A 23,395-nucleotide genomic window follows, 5' to 3' on the forward strand; every position below is an offset into this window, starting at 1 on the left:
ATCTCAAGGTTTCACACCAGGCTGTTTAGAAAGCTATTAAAAAAGTGGATGGAATGTAACTTGTGAAGGTGAAAAGTCCACTTTTGAATTCGAGAATCAAAGAAACCCATCTCTTCGTTGCAAAACTCTTTTGAATGAGTCTCTTGAGTTCTTTAGAACTCTTTTTTGATACAATTGGCCTCTCTACAGCCCTGATGCCCCTCAACCACGTCTTTAGGGCGCATGTCAAGGGAAAGGTCTGCTTTGTTCGTCACCCTAAACATGAAGGCCCTCATGAAAGCAACTGTCTGTCAGCACTAGGATCCATGAGCGATAAAAACATCTGCAGCGGGTGCCAGGCCTTCTGCTGTCGCCTGGAAGCGTTCATTGACGCTAAGAGCGGCAACAATTTTGATTAAGAGAGGGCAGACATCCATTTTTTTTAGTTTTAATTTTGTCGAAATTCTTTCTTAATTCATTATATCCTGTTGAAGTTTAAAAAGTGTTCATATTTTCATGGACCACTCGGTTTAAAGCATTTTAAAAAAAAAAAAAAAAACATACTTTTATGTGGTAGAAATATGATGTTTTTCACTTTGAAAAACACTTTTCGTAAACATTTTACCCCTTATTTTATACATCAAGGACAGAAACAGCGATATATTATAAATCATTTTTAACATTAAATAATCATTTTATTGGACAATTATATTGAAACTATTAAAATATTGTTTATTCTTTTAAAAAAAATAATTTCTGAATTTGTTATAAATTGGTCTATTTTGACTTTTGTTGTTTATATTCGGGCAAATATACTAAAAAAAAAAAAAAAAAAAAATCTGTTTCAAACCTTAAACATTGATCAATATGGTTCAAAATCAATATTTTTTTCATTTTTTACGATTTTTTATATTTCAAATATCTACCTCTCCCCCACCCAACATTTCAAAATTAACCCTTTTAAAAACCAGTTGAATGATAATTGGCGTTAGAAATAGTTGAGCGGTCAATTGCCTTCTATTTTGGACAAACCTAAAACTATTGGGGATTTTTTTTTTTGAAAGCCCAGTAATAACATTATTGTTTTATAAAATAAAAAAATATCATAAACATCATCAAAGAATCTTTAAAAAAATGGTTTTCCAAAAAAATGTATCACCTAAAAAAATTATAAGTAAGATGCACTAATTCAAACAAAGAATGTTATTCTTTAATGAAATGTATAATTAGATGATTATTTTTAGTAACGGAAATTAAGTAAATAACGTAAGTGTTGATAAAATCATTCACCTTCATTATAATTATTCAGCATCATAATTGATTAATTATAAACAAAAACAAACACTGTGTTTTTGTTTAGGTCGGTTATTTTATTGTTATAATTACATACATATCATTAAACTACATAGAGTCTCATTGAACCTATATTTATAAAGAAAAAGCCGTAGCCGTCTATCAAAGAAGCAAAATAACACATTTTCGTCGAATTGTGAAGGCCCTTTAATTCACAATGGACGCCATATTACTGTTTCTCATTTCCCGGGAAGTTGTTCTTGTGTGGAATTCCATTAGTAACTAATAAAAACTTTGAAATGTAACGATGTAACGATGTAATATATTTGGCCATCATTGTTTTTGTTAACGATGTATAGCTTATAAAAACTTCATCAAAATGCTTATTTTTTCATCTTTAATACCTCTGAGTTGGATTGAGTTATGGATCCAAGATTTTATTTTTGATTAGAACAACTATTAATATGATACCACAAACCATTTGTTTGTCTTTGAGTGGCTTTGGTTCGTTGACCCTTTCACCGTTCCTTCCTTTATTTTCAGAAAACATTCCGTTCGTATTTTTTTTTTCCAGCTATTCGTACATTTTTGATATGCAGAAGAAAAAAAAACTTTAAAGAAGAAAATTTTGTGGGAGGAGTAATAAATCCTTCTTCCACGCCTACATGGCAACCAAATCCTGTAAATTTGTAGCTGATTAATATAAATGTATATTGAGGTAGGGCTTATTTTTTTTAAATTCGAGAAATGTGGTGTTTTTCCTTTTAAACTAGAGACATTTCATACACATTTTCTTACGGGTTTGAAAAATATTTAGAGGTAGCTCAACAGCTCTAAAGCTTTGAAATTTTACAATTAAAAAAAAAAAAAAAAAAAAATTAACCTAATTTTTGACCTTAATATTAACTAAACCTTATGTGTTACAACAAACTTGATAAGACAAGAAATTTTGTTAAATAAATTTATAATCGAAAAAATCATTTAACTTTTTTGCTCACGTTAGGTTATTATTTGTCTAAAAGAGCAAAAACTTCCATAACTTGCATTTTTTACTATACGCCAATCTGTATGCTTGTAAAAGAAATATTATCCATATTTACAATTTATGTTTCGAAAATCACTAAAAATGGTCAATTTATTACTAAAAGTAGTAGACGGGGCATGTTAAATTATAATAAATTTGACCTTTTACTGATCCTTTTTTACATTTTTTTTTTTTTTTTTCAATTTATTCAAAATCTTCGTAGTAGTCGTAACTAAGATATATTAATGGGTAGGTTTACTTTAAAATTATCATTTTAAAGTAGGATTACTATTGGGTAAACTTAAAAAATATAACAACGTAAAGATTTTTTTTTTTTTTAATCATAAAACTTTCATATATTTTCCCAATATATTATTTATCTAAATTTTGAATATAACTTAACGAAACTTGCAACAGCTGGATAAGTTAGTTTACTTCTCTAGTGCTCCACGATTTTACAATGAATGCCATTATTGAGCATAGTCATGCCAGTTTAAGGTAGTTATCACATTGCCTTAACATCTCTCACGAGTCAGCTCGTACCATTTTGACTAAAAATTTGGGTATGAGAAGCGTCGCTGTACGGCTTATTCCAAAAGAGCTGAATTTTCTGCATAAACAGTTCCGTGAGCAAGTCTCTTTGGACATGCTTAGTCGTTCAAATGCAACCCCAATGTTCATGGAACGTATCATAACTGTTGATGAGACGTAGGTCTACGAGTATGACATGCAAACAAGGCAACAATCATTAGAATAGAAGGAGAAAAAATTTATTCTAAAAATTGTGGAGCACTAGTGAGGTAGACTGACTTATGCAGCTGTTGCAAGCACACTGGACTACAAGTCGCGCTCAAATTTAGTATCATAATGAAAAACAGTGCTGCCAACCTAAAAAATAAAATGTTTTTAAATCCCTTCAGCCCCGGCAATTAAAAATAACAATTCCCGGTACTTTTTTGACAGAATGAAAAACAATGTACTTTATGTATTATTCATTATTTCATGCAAAGTTTCCTCTAAACTATTACTTATAATTGATTAGATCTTTATATTTTATGATAGTGTATTTTTACAAATGTCCTTGGAGAATCAAAATAAGGAAATGTTTTTTTTATTTGGCTGTGTTGTACTAATCAGTTCCATTATTTGCACTCAGTAACAACAACAAAGCAATGAATTTGAATGATTTTTATTCACACTTTTATATGAGTCTTCATCATTTTGTTTTTGTCCTTGATTCAAATAAGGTGCAATAAACTTATACAAAGGATTTTGTATGCTTCAGATGCAATTTACATTATTTTAAAAGAAGATTACAGAGGTGGAATTGTTTTGTGTATATATTTAGATAGTTGTTTTTATGCTCCAACATGAAAAGAATAATTATTAGTGTGTATCACGTTTTTTTAGATGCTTGCATTGAATTTTTAGAAAAGAAAATATGCAGTGAGTCAAAACAAAAACAACGTTGTACAAAAAAAGGAAAATGAAAAATCAGCCGTGTTTGCAGGGGCTATTGCCTCTCCAGCCCAAATTAAGGAAATTTTGCTTTTTACTAAAGAATTTAATATTTAATTAATTTTTTCAAAAAATTAAAAGTTTCCCTAACTGGGGATGGATTTTAAAATTTTTTGTTTAAAAAAATTGATTTTTCAAAAAAATTTCAAAATTTTTTATGTATGAAGTATAATTTTTGCACTTCATTTACAAAAAAAAATATTTTTTTTTAATAGCTGTGGATTTTTGATATTTTTTTTAACAGTTTAATATTTGAAAATAACTTATCGAAATTCTTTTCCAAAACATTTAATTTTTCTAATACTTTTCCAAAAAATTTAATTTTTTGTAAATAGCTATGGATTTTTGAAATGTTTTTATGCAAAATAAATGTTAAAAATAAATTTCAAAAAATATTTTATTTAAATATGAATTTTTTTCATTAAAAATAATTTGTTTGAATTGCTGTGGATTTAAAAAAAAAAAAAATTCCCAAAAAATTTAATATTTTGAAATATATTATTTTAACTTATTTTCCATAAAATTTATTTATTTTTTAAATTCCAAAATCAACCCTTCCCCCTAATTATAATCCTGCTGACCCCCTTGAAAAAAGTCCAAATATTATATCAATTATAAGGATTTTATTAGAATTTCTGGACAATTTGAAATAACAAGTTTGTTAACTATGGTTAAGAACCTTATTTGATATATTATAATTATTCTTGCTTTGATATGGCCTTTAAAATTAAATCCACCCAAGAACATCTTTAGGGTGGACAGAAATAAGTATACTTTACATATATGGATTTTACACAAGATTCCTTGGTTAGATGAAGTAAATGTAATACTATAATGTTTACTTATACTTAATCAATGCAACTCCATCTGACCAATTAAAGGAACATCAAAATAAAAAAAAAGAGGCCTGAAACTTGAAAATACATTTTTTAAGGCAATTACATCGCTCTTCACTGATTATCGGACTATTATTTACAGGGATCTCAAGTTTTACGCAATTGGCTCTCTCCTCTATTAATCGGGGATATGTTTACCGGGACTTTTCTAATTAATCATGAATTACTTAAAACATATTATGTTGTCGCTTCATCATGAATTAAAAAACAATCCAAGTCTGTAATTTTTTTAGCAAGGACAAAATAGCTAAGATATTTCCTGCATTTGTGATGTACAGAAGAATTTGAAATTTGTCATTCCAAGTAAAGAGATGGTCATGTAATAGCTCATTCCAAGTGGCAGCCTTCCATAAAACAATAGCATATTTTTAATATACATTTTTGGAATATTTCTCACGGCTTATATACATATTTGAGTCCATTTTAAATGAAAAAAAAATCAATAAATCTTATGGTATAAGGAGGATTTGTCTTGATCGTTTCCGCCTTCTACATCTGTTATTTCAACATTTTTGATTTGTGACGGTTTTTTAGTGCTTTTTTAATTAGTCAGATGGAGTTGCACTGATTAAGTATAAATAAACATTTTAGTATTACATTGACTCCATTTGACCTAGGAATCTTCTTTGAAGTCCATATACATAAAATGTATCTCTTTGCCTATGAACGACCAAAACACAAACTTACCCACATTGAGTTTCTAGAGAATAAAACTTCCCGATCGCATTGACCCTTGAGTTATGTCGTTCCACAGTGACGAAGTGAATACTACTTATTATTAGAGTTGAGTACTTTTTAATAATAAAAAAACTACCGTTAAAAATTAGAAAAGGAAAAACGGTTGTTGTGCGTCGTCTTTTTTTGTTCATTATGTAATAAGTTGTCGTGGTGTTAGCCTTTCCCTCTCTAAAAGAAGAATTCTCCTTTATCTTTGGTGTAAATTGTTTTAAAAATCCATAATAAAATAAATAGATAATGAATTACAATATTTTATAGCAGTGATTCATTTTCTCTCTCCTAAATCATATAACAAGCAGCTGATATAAACAAAGGTGGGTCTTAATCTGTAGTACCACATTGGTTGCTCCCTCCTTCTTCTTGATATAACTCTAGTTATAACTGATCTGTTCCGGGGTTCCTTCTATAATATTTCTATATGTATTAGATGTATTTAATTATGAAAATGAGGAATTATTATATAAAAAAAGGATAAAGCCCCATAATTTCATTAAAATGACGCTAAATATTTATTTATCTACTATTGTAAGTAGATTTGTACCAACGTAGTTATGTTATCGTCCCTTTACTCGTGCTTCCCTGTGCCTCGGGAGTTAATTATCTAGCGATATTTTGAGTTGACTATATGTATCAACTAACTTGTATCCTTGTGGGAATTATCCATCTTCATATTACTATTAATTTCAGATCCTAACTAATGGAAGCACTACATAGTTTCAAGACACTCTATTTTAGTAGTTGGTCATTTTTATGTACAGTTATGGGCATAAGTATTTCCACTTCAGCTTTTTACTTAAATACTTTATTATTATGACAAAAAAAAAAACGATAACATAACATTCTAATTATAAGAAATGTTTATTGATAATTAATTATCTAAAATTTTATATACCTGGATAGACAAAAAAATTTATATATTTCATTTTTTAGGCAATCATCTAAAAAAAATACATGGTAAAAGTATTGGCTCTCCTTCAATTAATAGTAAATTGTATGACCTTTTTTTTCTGATAACTTCAAGTAATCTTTTATTTTATAATTAAGTTCAAACAATTTGTAGAAGGAATATTTTACCACTCTTCAATTCAATACTAAATGACTTGAGTTCTTGGACATTTTTGAGTTTTCTGGCATGAACCTGTTTTTTAACTCACCCAAAGAATATCAATAATATTGAGGTCTGGATTGAAGAAAGGCCAGCCCAAAACCTTCATCTTATTCCTTTGAAGCCACGAGGATGTAAATTTACTGTAATGCTTTGAGCCATTGTCTTGTTCGAATAACATCTTACGAACAAGGCCAAAAACCTTATGCAGAGGATTTCAAATTTTCGTCCAAGATATTGGTGTAATCCTCTTTTCTTTTTCTTTCATTTTTCCATTCACTCTGACAAGCCTTCCAGTACCTTTGGTAGACAAAACCCAAAAGCATGATTGATCCACTACCATGCTTTAATGTAGGTATCCTGTTACGAGAAGAGAAGACCTCTCCAGATTTCCTCCAAACGAACTGGGTAGAGATTTGACCAAAAAACTCGTTTTTTGTTTCATTTGATCACAATACTGTTGACTAGAAGGTCATAGCCTTCTCCAAGTGTCCTTTTTCATATATTAATACTGATCTAAGATGTCGAGGTTTGAGTTATGGCGTCTTTCTTGGACGTCTCCCATGTTAACCTTCTTTGTGAAACATTCTAGATATTCTTCTTCATAAAACAACAATCCCATTCTTCTCTAAATCATCTAAAATCACTTTGGCATCACCTTGGTATGTAATGTGGGATTGATTTTAACTTCCCTGACTACTTTTCTGTGATGGTTTTTATGGCCGACCAGTTCTTATAATGTTACAAGTTTCTCCATGTTTTTTTGATTTTATTGCGAACAGTTGATTTAGAAACTTTTTGAAAATCTACTTTTATCCACTGCCTTGTTTTAAAAAATGGAGCAAGCTTCTCTCTGACTTGAACACAATATTCTTTGGCCTTGGCCATACTAGAAAATACTGAAGTAGTTCGTCACATCTAAAATAATTCTCAAGGTATAACTTAAAGTGTTCTCGTTTCTTCTGATCTTTTTGTTTGAGTAAAAGCATATTAAAAGTGATATTCTAGACTAGGATTAAAAAAAAATACAACAAATATCAAGAATTGACCATGAAAATAGGCGAAACTGCCAATTTTGATGCACATACAAGTATCTAAGCTAATAAATCTTGACAAAAAGCTCTCTAAAAAACATTATTTACCATTTTTTAATAAACATTTATATTTATATTTAACAGTAATTATTTCGGCCCTATATATAACTTGGAATATTAAAATATCATAGGTAAAGCAAAAAATTATGTAGGGTGTCAATACATATGTGCATGACTGCATATAGCCATACAATCAGTGAATTGACTATACTTCCCTTCTGTATTTATAATTTTAGTATGTATATCAATGGGCATTATTCGTTTATATGAAGTTATTCAATCGTTCACAAACTTAGTATATAAAATAAACCAATACTTTTTTAGATATAAAATTATATCTCAGTGGGTTCTACCGAATGATATTAATGATCGTCGTTATCTAATTAATTCAAGGTGATTCACATAACTTTAATTTATGGTAATTTTTTTATTTTGATAAATTAAGTATTCAATCATGTTTTGGAGTATGTTCTTTTCAATCATTTAGGGTAATTAAAATGGCTTTGAACAAGTGTTGAGATGAAAGTCTTTTTTAATTTGATAATCCATAATGTAATTAGATATTTCATCATTTCTTCAAAGCAAATTTAAAAGATTAAAAATAGTTAAATTATCGGGCTAAATCTTTATATATATATATATAATAATTACCCATTTTAATATGATTATATACATCTAGCAATGAAACTTTATAGAAAATGGACCGAGGAATGAATCTATTATAATTCATAAGTAGTATTCAGTTCATTATTATTCAAGGCGAAAATTAAAAAGGCGAATTCTTTTGACACCAATTCTCATGATAATATATTTTTTAACTACTAAAGTGTATGCTATTTCTAAGTACAGTAATAACTTCAACATACGAGTTTATAGATACAAATTGGATTCTAAGCAAAAATTTGTATGCCATACGGTTTTTTTTATATGTGCTGGTTGACAGTCAGAGCTAAAGCCCCTACAAGAGCGTTTTTTTAGTAATTACTTGAAGAATAAATTGCTACCCTTACAAGCTCTGTCACGAAACCAATTTTACTCGTGTGCCGAAGTATGGGTTTATATTTCGAAGTGTAATTCTGAGGAAATACAATGTTTAGTCAAACTAATCTTCTTTTTTTTTCTTTTTTTTTTATGAGTCATTTTTAAGTCATATAAGACAACTCATAAATGACTTTGGAGCATTAGTTTGACTCAAAGAACTTGAATTATCGTTATTATTTCTATGTAGATATGTAAAAACCAAGATATAATTCGTTGGGGGAAAAAGTAATTTCATGTTTGTCGCTTTATTTCAATGCTTTATGTTACAATAATCTGATTTAAATCAAGTATGCCCCGTTTTGCTTGATAACATGTTGCCAATGGGAATCCAAATCCACTTTTCACTTTTCGTAGAATCTCTTGTCGCTATTGGCAAAATCAAAATCGGACAACCAATTTTTACAGGCCTATATTCAGGCCATATTTTTACCCCATGCTCTTTGGCTATAAACAAAAACAAGGGGGAGTCACTTGTTACCAGGTCTGGACTATAGGGGGGAGTCATAAAAACTTCCCATCCGAGTTCCAGAGCTTCTGACCCGTAATCAAAGATATGTACGGCCTGGTGTTGTCTATTATTCACCAATACTGGCCGCTTCTGTACGATTGTAAGTTTCAAACGTTCAAAGTGTTCATAGTAGAGGACATAATTGAGATTTTTGCCTTAAGGGAGCAGCTCATACTAGATTATTCCCTTCCAATCCTACCAAACACGTCGGAACACCGTCTTGGCAGTCAATCCTGGCTTTGCCATTGCCCAGGGCGCTTTGTTGGCTTTTGAACACCGTCTCTGTCACTTGATATTGACGTAAGCGATCCATTTTTTCATTTCAAGTCACATTCTGCTTCAGAAATGACGAGTTTTTCATTTCAGGCAGTAAAAATGTAAAATATGGCTAATTTCTTTCTTTGAGACCTCCATACTCGACGCACGATAATTCCTGACTGAATTGGCCAAGTGCAGCACTGTTCTAAAAACGTTTTTAGTATACATTCTCACCTTTACAATACTTTATCGTATGATCTGATGTCCCCAATAATGAGCAAGTTATACTTAGTTTAAAAAAAGAAATACGAACTTACTTCTTACAATTAAGAATAATGACAAAATATTCTCGTTAGTGAAACATACTAAAAGTTTTACTGAATGACTTCAATAATTTGTAAGCTTAAATAGTGTTTTAATGAAATATTGAGTGATATTAATGTCATTCAGAGAATGTTTTAAAATATACTACGTTTTTTGGGACTGATAGATTCATTTTCTCTTTATTAATTTGATTTATTTATGAGTTGGCAAATGAAGTCATTTTCCATGAGCCCGAGTTGATTTGTGAGTCTCGAGAGACAAGCTCGATTCCAATTTCTGCATCGAGTTGTGAGCTACAGTTTTGAGCAAATGGAAAGTATTTTCTCAAATTCAATGTCTAAATCGAGGCAAAATAATTTTACTTTGATTGGAAAGTAACTGGTTTTAACTCCTAGGTAATTTTCACATCTTGAACCATGTTACTTGGGTTAAGTCAAAAATCCGTCTTGAGTACACATATCTGATTGAAATAATGTTTTTTGAATGATAACACTCCCGTGATCATTTCTATTTCGCTGCAAGAAATGTATAATCCTTGTTATTGTATAAATAATTATACATAATTGCTTTGTTTTAAAGTATGTTCTTTTGTTCAAATAAAGAAGCATTCTTGTCATTCGTCAATATATTATTATCTTTGTCCACTAGTCATGAAATAATACTCCTTTTGTTCAAATGAAGAAACCTAAAAAAATCAATTGAAAGGTCAATCTCATTTGTTTCTTATATTCTAGCTTCCGCATGTTTCATTCTTTGTAAAGAATCAAGATATAATCATACTACTTTGGAATTGAGAGTGATACTTTGTGTTGAGGGTCTTGACTCTAATGACTGTCTTATGTGTATGCACTATTGAAACTATATCTTATATATACAAAAATACACCTTTTGAATTCCTACTCCTCTGTTTTTTTCTGCATAGCAACAGGTTTTGTTCTTCACTCTACTATTAAAAATTAGAAGGGAAGGGGAGATTGTAATAGCTAGTCAATTCGTCTTGGATGAACACTTAGGAGAATTCAATTTGTACAATAATTTTCAGGCAGTAACATGAAGGAGAGATTGTTATATATAATAAATATATAATCATGTTTAGTGAATCTGAAGAATGAATAGATCCTTATCAATGACATAACAATGCAATCGAGAGTGTGTGTTATATAAAAAAATGGGACTGATGTATAGAGTTGTCTAAAAACGATATGCAAAAATGTACAAGCTCGATACCAGTCTCTACATCGAACTGTGAGTTGCAGTTTTGAGCAAATCGAGAGGATTTTCTCAAATCCAAGGTACAAATCGAGGCAAAATAATTTGACTTCGACTAGGAAGTATGATATTTTGAGTCTTATCGAATGCCACCAATCACTAATGTAATCAAATCGCGTTATTAAATCAAGGAACCACATCTTCACAGATATATATATGGGTCCATTTTTGTATCACCAATAAAAGGGATTGGCTAAATTCTAAGTCCCATATTAAGGATCGACATAACCCAACAAGTACCAGTTTAGTTTAGTAAATTAGTTTGATTAGCTAATCTAGAATTTTTTGATTAGAACAAAAAAAATGTAATTGAATCCTCTTCTATTTTTTTATCTCTCAGTGTCTAAATCTTTTTCAAGCCTAGTGATGTTTATCTCTTATTATAATATGTGGATTTTTCTATCATTAAAGTATTTTGCAAATATATGAACTTAGTATTTTTATATTTATAACATCAATGCCTTAATTTCTTAAAATATTGTTTAACGGAAAGAAAAAGTTGGTAACTCGTACACTCTTAAAGTATTCATGTAAATAGTTTGAACAGTTAACCATTTTTGACAGTTATCAAACTATATTTTGATAATAATAAAAGCTTCACAAATTGTTGGCTGTGTATAACTTATGGTAGAACTTTTTTTGAAACTTTTCAAATCAAGGGTTGAAGCTCTCGAAAGGTTATTTTTGCTCTCAAAATATAATTTGCAAATTTTGAGCTGTTTTGAAAATATTTTGAAGTAGAGGTAGCTCAAAACCTCAAAGTTTTGAACATTAATTTGAATTAATCAAAACTTCCATTTATTTTCTAAATAGTCAAATATCATTGACATTTTTAACCCAATTCCAGAAAACCGGCTCTGTCAAATAATAATAATAACACAAAAAAATATAAATAAGAATATGGAAGATTTTTAAATTTTATCTGTAATAGTAAACAAAGAAGTTCAAAGCGATATGGAAAGGGAATATTTGTAAGAATTACACAAAATTTCGTACTTATATCTTAATTCATAAGCTCTGCATACATTTTGATAGTATGAAATAACACCTTTTGTTTTTATACTTAATCCCTTTCGTTTCACCTTGAAGCAGCTAGAGGACAAACCATTAGTCCTGTAAGAATTGTTTAAGGCTGGTAACGATGCTCAGATAATAATAAAATTCACAAAATAGGTCAGGAGTACTTTCTATGACGTCTGCAAGCGACTGAAGGCGCGTAAGGGGCTCTCATATTCCTCATGTGGTTCACACAATCTCAAAAAGGGGACTGACCACTGCTTGGCTGGGCATCTAAGAGGTACATCTAAGCAAATTGTGTAATCTCAATGTTCATACTTGGAGTTCCATCAGTAGGAGGACGGTGACCAGGGCCATTAAGGAGAACCTCTGCTTGAAGTCTTATATCAAGGGAAGGTGGCAACTTCTTACCATTAAGATGGAGGACATCTCGTGTAAAATGGGCAAGAAACTAACCCAAAGAATGACTGCTGGCAGACAGAGGATAGTGATAATATTCCTCCTGTAATGAAGACCAATTTCCCGCCCAAGATAATGGTGTTTGGTTTGATGACCAGTGACGGGAATATTATACTGGCGGAGATTTTTGACAACGGTCTCAAATTGACCTCCTCAGTATACTTGAACTTTCTTAAGAATGTTGTGATGCCAAGGCTGGAAGCCACATACCTCCCATCAACAAGGTTCATGTGGGTTTAAGACTGAAAACCTTGTCATCTTCCAAAAGATGTCATTAATTACTTTGATAGCCAGTTTCATGTCGTTATCAAAACTGATGAGGGGCCTTCCAACAGCCCTAACCTTACCCGTGTAATTTTATTTGTGGTCAGCGCTGAGAATGAAGGTAAACGAATAGCTCCTTCACATCCCCCTGAAGCTCTTTGTGAAGAGATCATATTGAATGATACAACAGCTAATTGTTCAATTTCAAATGAAATAAATTTTATCTTAAAATGCCATCTAGTATTTTTATGTAAACTTACTTGAAAATATTGTCCGAATACTTTTGCCCCGCCCTAAATATTTTCAGGCATAGAATATCTTTATTTCTATTTGTTTTTATTGGCTTAGTATCAAGATTCAAAGGATTAAATTTTGTTTTTTAGAAATTTAATATACTGTAAAACTTTTTGTATCTCAAGTGTAACGTGCAACGGCTTATATTTAAGAATTATTCGATATAAACTGTATTATATCCTTTGAAGGTGAACAGAAGTTATGGGAAATTGTAAATACAATTATAGAGGAAACTAATCTCAGAGTTTACTTCTTCCTAGCAATATAAATCTAATACATATGTTATAAAAAGTTAGATAATCAATCTACATCAAATCAATCAAAAGTTTTCAATTTAACAACTCAGGACTTCTTTTTTCAATTTTGCAAACTGTGGTGCAACCCAAATTTAAAATAGTCGTATTTTCTGCACCTGAGGCTCAATTTTTGAAGAAAAAAAATTATTGAAAAAAAGTGGGGTTTTTATATTAGTTCCTTTGTGACCACGGCCTGATATTATGACCTTGTATATTTAATTTGACCTCGTGGATCAAAATTTTAGACTTGTCAAATTGAATTATTTTTTTATATTTAAATGTCCTTTGCAATATATTTATATATGGAGATGATATTTCTATTTGAATTAGAAATGAAGTGTAGTCTAGTACATAAAAATTAAATTTACTATTTTTTAAATATGATAGTATAAATGCTTATAATAATCACGTTTTGTGTCAGATGAAGTGTGATTTATTTTTTATCCCAAACCGAAATTTCTGCTAAATGAAAATTGTTATCGTTAGGCCAAAAAATTATTTTGCTTTTTTTGGTGATTTGATATAGAATCAGCCTAAAATATCATTTTAATAACCTATTATTTTAACTTTTCCAGAAGTTTTTGGTCTTATAAATTGTATCTCAATATTGATTAATTTCTCTTCCTAATCAAATATTAAGTTGAGGAAAAAGTAATTTCAAAATTCCACGTCCCTTTTTTAACTAAAAGTATATTATTCATTATTGGGCATATAATATCATACGATAAAGTGTTGTAAAGGTGTACATATACTACAAACGCTTTTCAGACAGTATTGCGCTTGCCCGGTTCAGTTGTGAATTATCGTGCGTTGAGTATGGAGGTCTCAAAGGAAGCCATATTTTACATTTTTACTACCTGAAAGGGAAAAAGACGATGAGAGCGACCAAGAAAATGTGCTATATATACGGGGCTGATCCTCTTTCGGTTTGTGTAGGACGTCAGTGGTTCGAGCGATTTTTTCACGCTCACTTCTGCTTCCTACTGTAAGCAAATCGACCGTTTGAAGCTGAGGATCCAATGGAAGTGGCTAGCATTGGAAAATAGTAGACAAAGACGCATACATCTATGATGACGCACTATAAGCTCTGGGAGCTTGGATGGGAAGTTATTATGCATCCACCTTAGAGTCTGGAGCTGGCACCAAGTGATTAATACCTGTTCCTGTCTATGGCCAACGGAGCTGTGGGTACAAACTTGCCCCTTTGAAACTGGTTGTGTGAGTTTTTTGCAAATAGGGGGAGGGCTTCCACGAGAATGGCACTTTGAAGTAGTATTATCGTGGTCAAAAAGTTATCAAACGGAATTGGGCATATTTGGCTTAAATTGGATGATTGTAACACTTCTTATAAACTATTGAAATTAAGTCAAAAATACGAAATTACTTTTTCTCAACCTAGTATTATTCACCTTTTATTCAAAAAGGAAAAACTAATCACACCATAAATTGGTGTGAATATAAAATCTTTACTTCATTTACCCATTATTTCTTGTTTATTTATTATATTAAACTTAACTTTAGGTTCGATGAAACCTCATTTCTTATTAACTCATTTTTTTTATCTATCACCCAACTTCTCCTAATTCCATGAATTTATCACTCTACACTGGTTTTAAAAAGATTTATACCAGAGTGTTTTATATTTAGATAGTTAACATTTCATAAAAAAAAAAAAAACTTAGGCCTTAAAAAATTAAGGTTAAGATTTACTTATTTTTTTTATAATAAAATTAAAATTTATCATATGTTTTTCTGAACTATTTGATATATTTTCAATGGTGTAGCATGGTTTCTATCATTGCTTCAAATCAGGTAAAAACTATACTATTAAAGGTGGGTCCGTAAAAAAATTCAAAATTAATTCTAACCCTACTTTTCAAATGCAAAAGAATATCGTAAGCACTGTAGAAAAATAATTTTAAATCCACTTCTAAGTTAATGCTTGAATTAATTGAAAGGCCGGCTGGATCAGAATTATTTAGGATATACAGGGTGTCCACAATAAATCGGAACTACCTTAAAATTCAACCTGCTTGATAAAAATGGAATTTGGAGTGTATTTGTTATTATGAAAAAGTTAGACATGATATTAATCAATAAATTTATTCAACATTTCCTCCCTCAGGAGCCACCATCTTCTCCATCCTGCCCCTAAAGGATTTGCATGCCCTGATGACTTCCGCGGAATCGACAGCATTCCACTCCCTCGTAATGGATCCCTTCAGGGCCGCGATGCTTTTGTGACTGACCTTGCACACCTCATCTCCAACTTCCCCTACCAGTAGTAATCACACGGATTGAGGTCGGGTGAGTTGGAGGGCCTGGTGTTGTGATCCCAGAAAGTGATGTCGTGGGAGTTGAAGAGTTTAGTGGTCCTCATGGTGATGTGTACGGGAGCTGAGTCTTGTTGGAATATGAACTCCCTCCCAGCGGCCGTATCCTTCATCCAGGGTATGACAAACTCCTCCATGACTTCGCAGTACCTTATCGAGTTAACCCTTTCCTTGGGATTGAAGAAGAAAGGAGGCATCACCTCACCGGTGCTGCAGATGACACCCAGGGTCATCACGGAGGCCAGGAACTTTGTGGTGAAGACCACAGGTACCTCTTCTCTCTCCTTGGAAAGCCACCTGTCATTCTGGACGTTGTAGCTTCTGTCGACAGTTCAGTTCTTCTCGTCAAAGAAGAAGATGATTCTTCCTCCATGGCTCTTCAGGTCATTGAGGAGACGCTTACCGTTGGTGAGCCTGGTGGCCTTCATGGATGCTGTTTGACCATTCGGTATGACCTGTGCCTGAGGTCCTCATTCACAGCCTTGGAGACCAGCTGCTGGCCAACCTGGACAAGGAAGTCCCCGGCGAAGCCTTGATGGACTTCCGGAGGCCTTCAAGGAAGCATGGAGTGCAGATTCAGTCACTTTTCATGTTGTGGGCCTTGCGGCAGACCTTCCTCTCAACCCCCCAGGCATTGAAGACCCGGTACACTATGGTCTTGGGGTAGTTAAGAAGCTTGTAGATAACAGAGGGCTTGTGTTCCGCGCGAGCCAATTCGAGGATGGCGTCTCTCCTTGCTTGTTCCATGATGAGTATTGTTTGTCGTCAAAACAATTGTGGGGGAAGTTATAGTGTATTGTTCACGCAACCTTATATATTTGTATGATTTAACCCCGAATATCCACATTAGGAATCTGGATTAAGTTTAAAGTAGTTCCAATTTATCGTGGACACCCTTTATTGTTTTCAATTCAAGATAAAGTTTCTCATTTTAAGTTTTAATTTATTGTATCAAACGAGCATGGATGTTGCTAATTGTAGGAAGGAACAGTGTTTCTGATTTTTTGAGCATCCGAAGTACTTTGTTGGGCTACAATTGGTATTTCTTCAAAATGACAAATATGTATTATATTTTTACTTATCACTTCCAAAACGGATCATTAATGAAACTTTTGAAATTTAAAAACATTACTTTAAAATTGAAACATAAAAAGTAGAGGTATAGAGGTCAAAAACGCCGAGACGTAAATTTTACAAACATATCTTTTTTATTCATATACAACAGAAGATCGAAATAAGTAGTCATCTTTAAACAGGTTTAAATAAAAATTTGGGAAAGTTTACGTTTTTGCGACCTTTCATTTGACCTTAAATCTATAGTTTATTAATTTAAAAGTTTATGTAACTATTGTTTTAAGCATAAAAAGGCTTTAATGAATACGACATTCCTGAGTTTCTTCGTATTTCATTGAAAAATAATTTAAAAAATATGCATTCATGGGCAAAGAAAGTAATTTTCTGGGGGGGGTTGTCCGGATTTTTTTTCTTCTTCTAGATTGCTTGAAATACGCTTTTACATCTCAAAAGTAGGGTTAAAATTTAATTTGCTCATTTTCATACATAAACACTCTCTCCGTACTATAAAACATATGTCTAAACAATGGCTACGTGATCATTACTATTTTTATTTACTAGGGGTATGACGTGTTCTTCAATATAGTTGTATAATAGAGGTTGTGTCCGGTTCAGGTTCAGCGGTTCTGTCGGCCACGGTCTCGTTTCTTTCCATTCAACAGTTTCGGTCTTCAGTCTCGGTTCTTTTTCATACAGCCTCAGTTCGGCGACGGGCACTTAAAGAAGAGGTGTCGCTAGAAAGCTTGGCTCAAGAAATGATATTGGATACAAACAGGGCTGCAACTACCTTACACGCAGAGTACGTTGTGCCCCAAGTTCCAGGAGGGGCTCCGAAAACTAAAGTTGCTGAGGACAATAGTTTTTAAAGATGACGCAGTAAGACGGAGAATTGAAAATTGCTTTCCGTCTACACAAGCACAGTACACCATTTTAGTATAAAGGGGACTTCAGCTAAAAATATATTAATTTAGGGGCCTTGCCATAGTAAATTTGGGGAACCCCTGGCCTAGGAAATCTTTTAGTTGCCATATTATGGGGCCCTGACAAGCTTAGTACCGGACCTGGACCCATAATCTACTCCGCCTCTTTTATTTACACTGTCAGGTGCCTAAAACAACTTTTTGAGATCCATAAGAAGGCCATAGCTATTCCGAACTCTGATACAACCATATCACCCTAACGACGTAAAAAATCATTGGAAAACGCTGAAATTGTACAAAAAAAAAAATATATATTATATTTTCTTTATATATTCTATATAGGAACAAAGCCCCAATAAGCAATATATTGCAGTCTTGGTTCCGGTTTCGGTTCGACTTTGTCGGTTCCGATTCTAGCAGTTCAAGAACCGGAACTACTAGAACCGATAAAGACACTTTCTCCATAAATATTGGTGTATAAAACATGTTCTAAATAGCGGAAGCGGTTTTTTCTAGTTTGTAATCAGAATATGATTTTTTTATTTTTAATAGCTGTTGTCATTATTATTATTTAATTCGTGAAGATAGAACAAAACTAGTATAAAGTAATTGATTAGTGTGTGAGCTCATAAATGACTAAGAGTAACTATGAGGGTTTGCTCGGGGAGTTATAATTATGTGTCTTTGTTAGACTTGTAGTAGAATTGAGGATGGACAATGGAGTCATTCTTGCTATATATGGAGTGGGATTTGTGTTAATTTACTTCCTCTTACGGCGAGTTAATAAAACGTAATGACAGCTAAGCTACTCTCCTCCACAACATACTTTTAATCAAAAGTGAAAATCCTAAAGTGTAAGCCTATCAATTTCAATAATGTTTTGTAGGAGAGTAAGAATAATCTTCATGGCGTTTCATTGGATCACCTACAATCAGCAATGACAAGAGAGGAAGGAAAAAAAACATAACAAAAAGGACTTTTTGCTAGTATTACTCCAATGTGGATCCCGAATTCATCTCTGAGTCCAACAAGAACTTACAATTATATCTCCGCAACAAATCATCAGAGTCTTTTATGAGCATAAGCGAACGTTCAAACAGGTTTTGAATATAATTGAATGTATTTCGGAAAGGATATTCACTACTCAGGAATTAAATAATAATAATAACTGCTAAGGAAAAGAAAATTATTTCTTTATACTACCAATTACAAATTAACAGGACAGCTAAAAAACACACCGGATTTACATGTATGCTTTTAATTATCAAGATGACCACGTTCATTTTTTGTTTCTTTTATTTTTACATACCGGTGGGACATATATTATTCTTCACTCTCTTTGACTAAATATGCTGCATCACTCTTTTAATAGAACTAACTACAAAAAGAAGAAAAAATTGCATACCTCACGAGAAATAATGATAAAGTTATGTGATCTGGGGTATCTCAAATGTGATTTGGGGGAGGTAGTTTTCAGGTATTGTCATTATCATATATTGTAAATAACAAATCTCTGATATAATTAAACAGAGGAATTATATAGCAATTCCAGGCGTGCTTCACACCTAAGCAAAACTTGTTACTCTATTAATAAGATCATAGTTTATTTCTCTATATATTTGCTTGCCGGGATTCCAACAACTTTTTAATTTTTGGTAATTTTGCATTTTTTTAAAGTTAAAATGTTATAATTATCAGCAAGGGTTAGCAATTATCGTTTATTCTCAAATTACCTTTAATCGACCGATTTAATTACCTCACTGATACATATGTCAATGGGAAGCGAATGCTTGTAATCAAAGTAAGCTATCCATTGGACTTTTGTACTTTTTTCTTGCTTAAACGAATGTGCATCAATCTTATTTTTTCGATAAAATGTATGATTACTTATCCCAATTCCCCCAAATTTTCATGATAATTTTTTTGTAAAATGAAATCGATTCTTATATGCCGCAATTAATTTATATATCTACATTTTAGGTAAAAGAAGATATAAGTAAATCCAAGAAAGAAGCTGTTGACACACAAAACTATGAATCATCACGACATGGATCCGTCATTCCTTTCCCAAGTAACATCAAAAGCACATTGAACGGTGTCGATAGACGAAGCTTTATTAAGAAATTTGTGGCTCAAAGGAATAAAGAGTTGAAAAAGAAATTGAACGAATGAATTGGAGGCCTACTCGTCAAATCTCTCCGATTTATTTTTTTCAAATGTGTGTTAGTTAGTATCTAAAATTAATTCAAATTGTTTCTTTAATATTATATAAATAAATAAAATGTAAATGGATTGTTGTTTATATACTTTTGAAATAATTATCTACAAAAAACGATGGATGTACACTAACAAGAAAAAGTTTGTAAAAATGGAATTTCACTTATATGTGCATATGAAATATTACTTAATCATCAGGTAACACGGTAATAAGGCTATTTAAATGAAGAAAAGCTAAGGTTCAATATGGGTATAAACATTTATTTGGAAAAAGAATCAAAGTATTTTTGTTTAAATTTTAGATTCATCCAAAGATCCCCCCTTTGCGCTATAAGTTCCGCACAGACTTTTGACATTCTTGCTGTTAGTTTTTCAAGATAAGCAGGTGTTGTAAAGACGAGTGGATTGTATAAAACATAATCCAACCTCAAACAAGACTGTGATACCATAACAAAACCCTAAATAAATATAAATATCTTAATAAATACACGTTACAATCAGTTTTTATCTATAACCTTTATAAGGAACTTAATGCCTTGAATTATATATAAATAATAACGAAAAAAACTCAAGAATCTAATATCATCTTGCTTTTCGTGCCTATAGGCTATACTTCACACCATCTAATCATATCCTTGGAGCGCGCGAAGCTAGGAGGAGTACATTAACTCTCCTCCTAATCAAAGAGAGAAGCTAAATTGAACTTGTATGTTTTTAGAATGAATAATATTTCTGGATTATTCCTGAACAACTTTCAATATACAACTATTCAATGTCTACTTTGATTATGTTATGCAATATTGTTCTAAAATAATAGATTTTCCCTAACAAGTGTCATATCATTCCAAACATTCTTCAAATTGTTCCACTTACTTGTGGGGCACTTTCCCCGAACTTTTCCATCTAATTCTATCAGAGAACTGAGTTGGCCATTGCATAATAGATCAGATCTGTGAGACATCTTTCTTTTCCAAGAAGTTTTTGCAGAGCTTGGATTTATGTTTTAGATCGTATCTTATTGAAAAACAAACCTTCTTTTAATTAACATCTGTCCAGAAGGAATAGCTTGCGTCTTCAGGATAGAATGATAACTTTTTTGAAGGAATTAACTACCAATCTCTCATATTTGCCAGAGAGAAACATTACATATGAAATTAAGCCTGTCCGAAATAGCTTGATTTTTACCGACAAATAATGAAGAAATATTTAATGGATCTATTTTTTTCACAATAATTATCATCAGGTTAAATAAAAAGTATTGATCATGTCATAAAAATTGATGAAAGAGACGAAAAAGTATTTTTTCCAAACTTTTTTGCCAGTGTATTTTTTCTCAATACAAAAGATAACATGTGTTAGTTTTATGTAGCTACTTGCAATTTTTTATTGATATAATCTAAGATTGGGCCCGGTTTCCTTGCATCCCTTCATAATTCTCTTTATTACGAGAATAAATCTTTTTTATAATAAATAAAAGACCACGTAGGTGTATAAGGTTATTTTCGAATCAATTTAATTTATTTTGAAATACTATTGTTATAAAATTTTAAGTTTATAAATTATGTGTCGATTATAGCTTCGTTAATATCGACCTATTATGTTAAACCTATATAAAAAAAAGAATTAAACTTGATTAGAGTAAATGAATAAAGTATAAATAAATTAACTACGTAGGATCGTTGTATCTATGAAAAACATATTTTTAACTCCAAAAACCGGTTTTAGATGATTGAATAACGCAAACTACATTCGGTGTCTCATGTCAAGATTAAAAATTTAAATTGGTCTAACTTTATAGCCTTATTTTTAACAAACATTAAACTTGATATTTTGAGTGCATATAAACCTTGCTTGACCATCATATGTGCTATAGGACTAAAGAGAGGCTAGTATATACTTAAAAAAGGGATCTTCTTCTTTTTTGTTGTATATTGAATCAGTCGTCTCCCCTAAAAGTAGAATTCTTGCAAACAATTCATAAATGTGATTTTTATAGTTTTTGTTATTCACTATTCTTATAAAACAAAACATTTGTGTTTGAAAATATCATTTATCTTCTAATATTTTACGATCAAAGCTGGTACATTCAATTTGAACTTATTACGTAACATTGGTAGAGCTGTGGAAATTATGACCTACCGGTATGCTAAAAAAAAGTAACTGAAAAGGACATGATACATCTGGCACCTTGGAGAATATTTGACAGGAGAACAGATTTGCTGTAATGACGTTTGATTAGATTAGTTATAGACAAGCAAAAATTTGACCCTGGTTCTTGTAGCCAGAACATTGGTGTACAGGAATTCCTTCAATGCCGATCCTTCATCTGTAAGTAATTTTGGGCAACTTGTAGATTTTTTTTTCTTTTCATTTAAGAAAAAGTATGTAAACAAAATTTGATATTCATTGTACAACTACGTTATTGATTTGTGATTCGTCTATATAAAAAATCGAACATTTGATTATTCATTATAGACTAATGATAAATTTATAGGGACAGTTTAAAAAAATAACTGATTTATTTCAAAACAAATTGTCAAATCAATTTGTTTCTCTGACACTAGCAAAACTTCAAATTTGCAAAGGATCATACCTCTTTTGTGGATAAACACAATTTATAAAACATTGTATCTTGAACAATAGCAATAATTTTTCTAAAAAAAACTTTGAAAAATAACACCTTTTATCTTAGATAGAGTGGACTTGGATAAGTGAGGAATAATTTCAAGTATGTATATAAATCAAAATTTAAAAATCTTTTTTTCATCAGAAACATAGATCATCAATGCCATCAGTATCTTATAACCTTCTTTTGGAACGCATCATTGAGTGTAAGACATTTCAATGAAAATTCCGTGAGGAAAGGATTCCAAACCTAGTGGAACATTGAGAAATGTTTTTATTTCTTTATTTCTACATATTTAAAAGGAATGTCCAATCTTGAACAAAAAATACGAAAGGAGGAATGTTCTAATTACTAAAGAAAATCATAATTTGGAGGAATAAAACAAAAAAAAACTGTTTTTGTGATGATGAAGTTGACTGTTTCAAGATCTTCCACTAGTTTTTCAAAAATAAAAATAGTGCTGACTCATAATTTGTACCCTTTTCAAATCAAAATTAGACATCATTTTTTTGAAGGAACTAGTTGGAGATCTTGAAAAAGTCAACTTCATCTGAATATATATTTTAGATTAAGATATATATTATACAAATCCATTGTTTTATATTATTTTGTTATCAAATTCGATTACCACAGTTAGTATCAAAATTTTGATACTAATTTGATAACAAACTCACACGTTTGTTTTTCCATGGTTAACTTTAGTTCTCCAATATTATAGTAGTACCGATTAAAGTTTATTTCCCTGGATTTTTGTAGGGGTTTTACACCTACAAGAAATTGCAGAGAAATCCTCCATTCAATTATTTCATAATAAAAATCATTTTACATTAATTCATTTATCTATTATA

General features: G+C 31.3%; 1 protein-coding gene across 1 annotated transcript in view; it reads left to right on the top strand.

Moving 5' to 3' along the window:
• LOC139904802 (uncharacterized) overlaps window positions 1-19,996 on the top strand; it is a 55,800-nt gene extending 35,804 nt beyond the window's left edge. The window contains exon 4 of the mRNA XM_071886751.1: window positions 19,685-19,996. Within this exon, the coding sequence (XP_071742852.1) occupies window positions 19,685-19,876 (192 nt within the window). The 3' untranslated portion in view covers window positions 19,877-19,996. The remainder of the gene's footprint in view (window positions 1-19,684) is intronic.
• The last annotated feature ends 3,399 nt before the right edge of the window (window positions 19,997-23,395 follow it).

Source organism: Lepeophtheirus salmonis, chromosome 2 (genome assembly GCF_016086655.4).
Source record: "Lepeophtheirus salmonis chromosome 2, UVic_Lsal_1.4, whole genome shotgun sequence".
Lineage (NCBI taxonomy): Eukaryota > Metazoa > Arthropoda > Copepoda > Siphonostomatoida > Caligidae > Lepeophtheirus > Lepeophtheirus salmonis.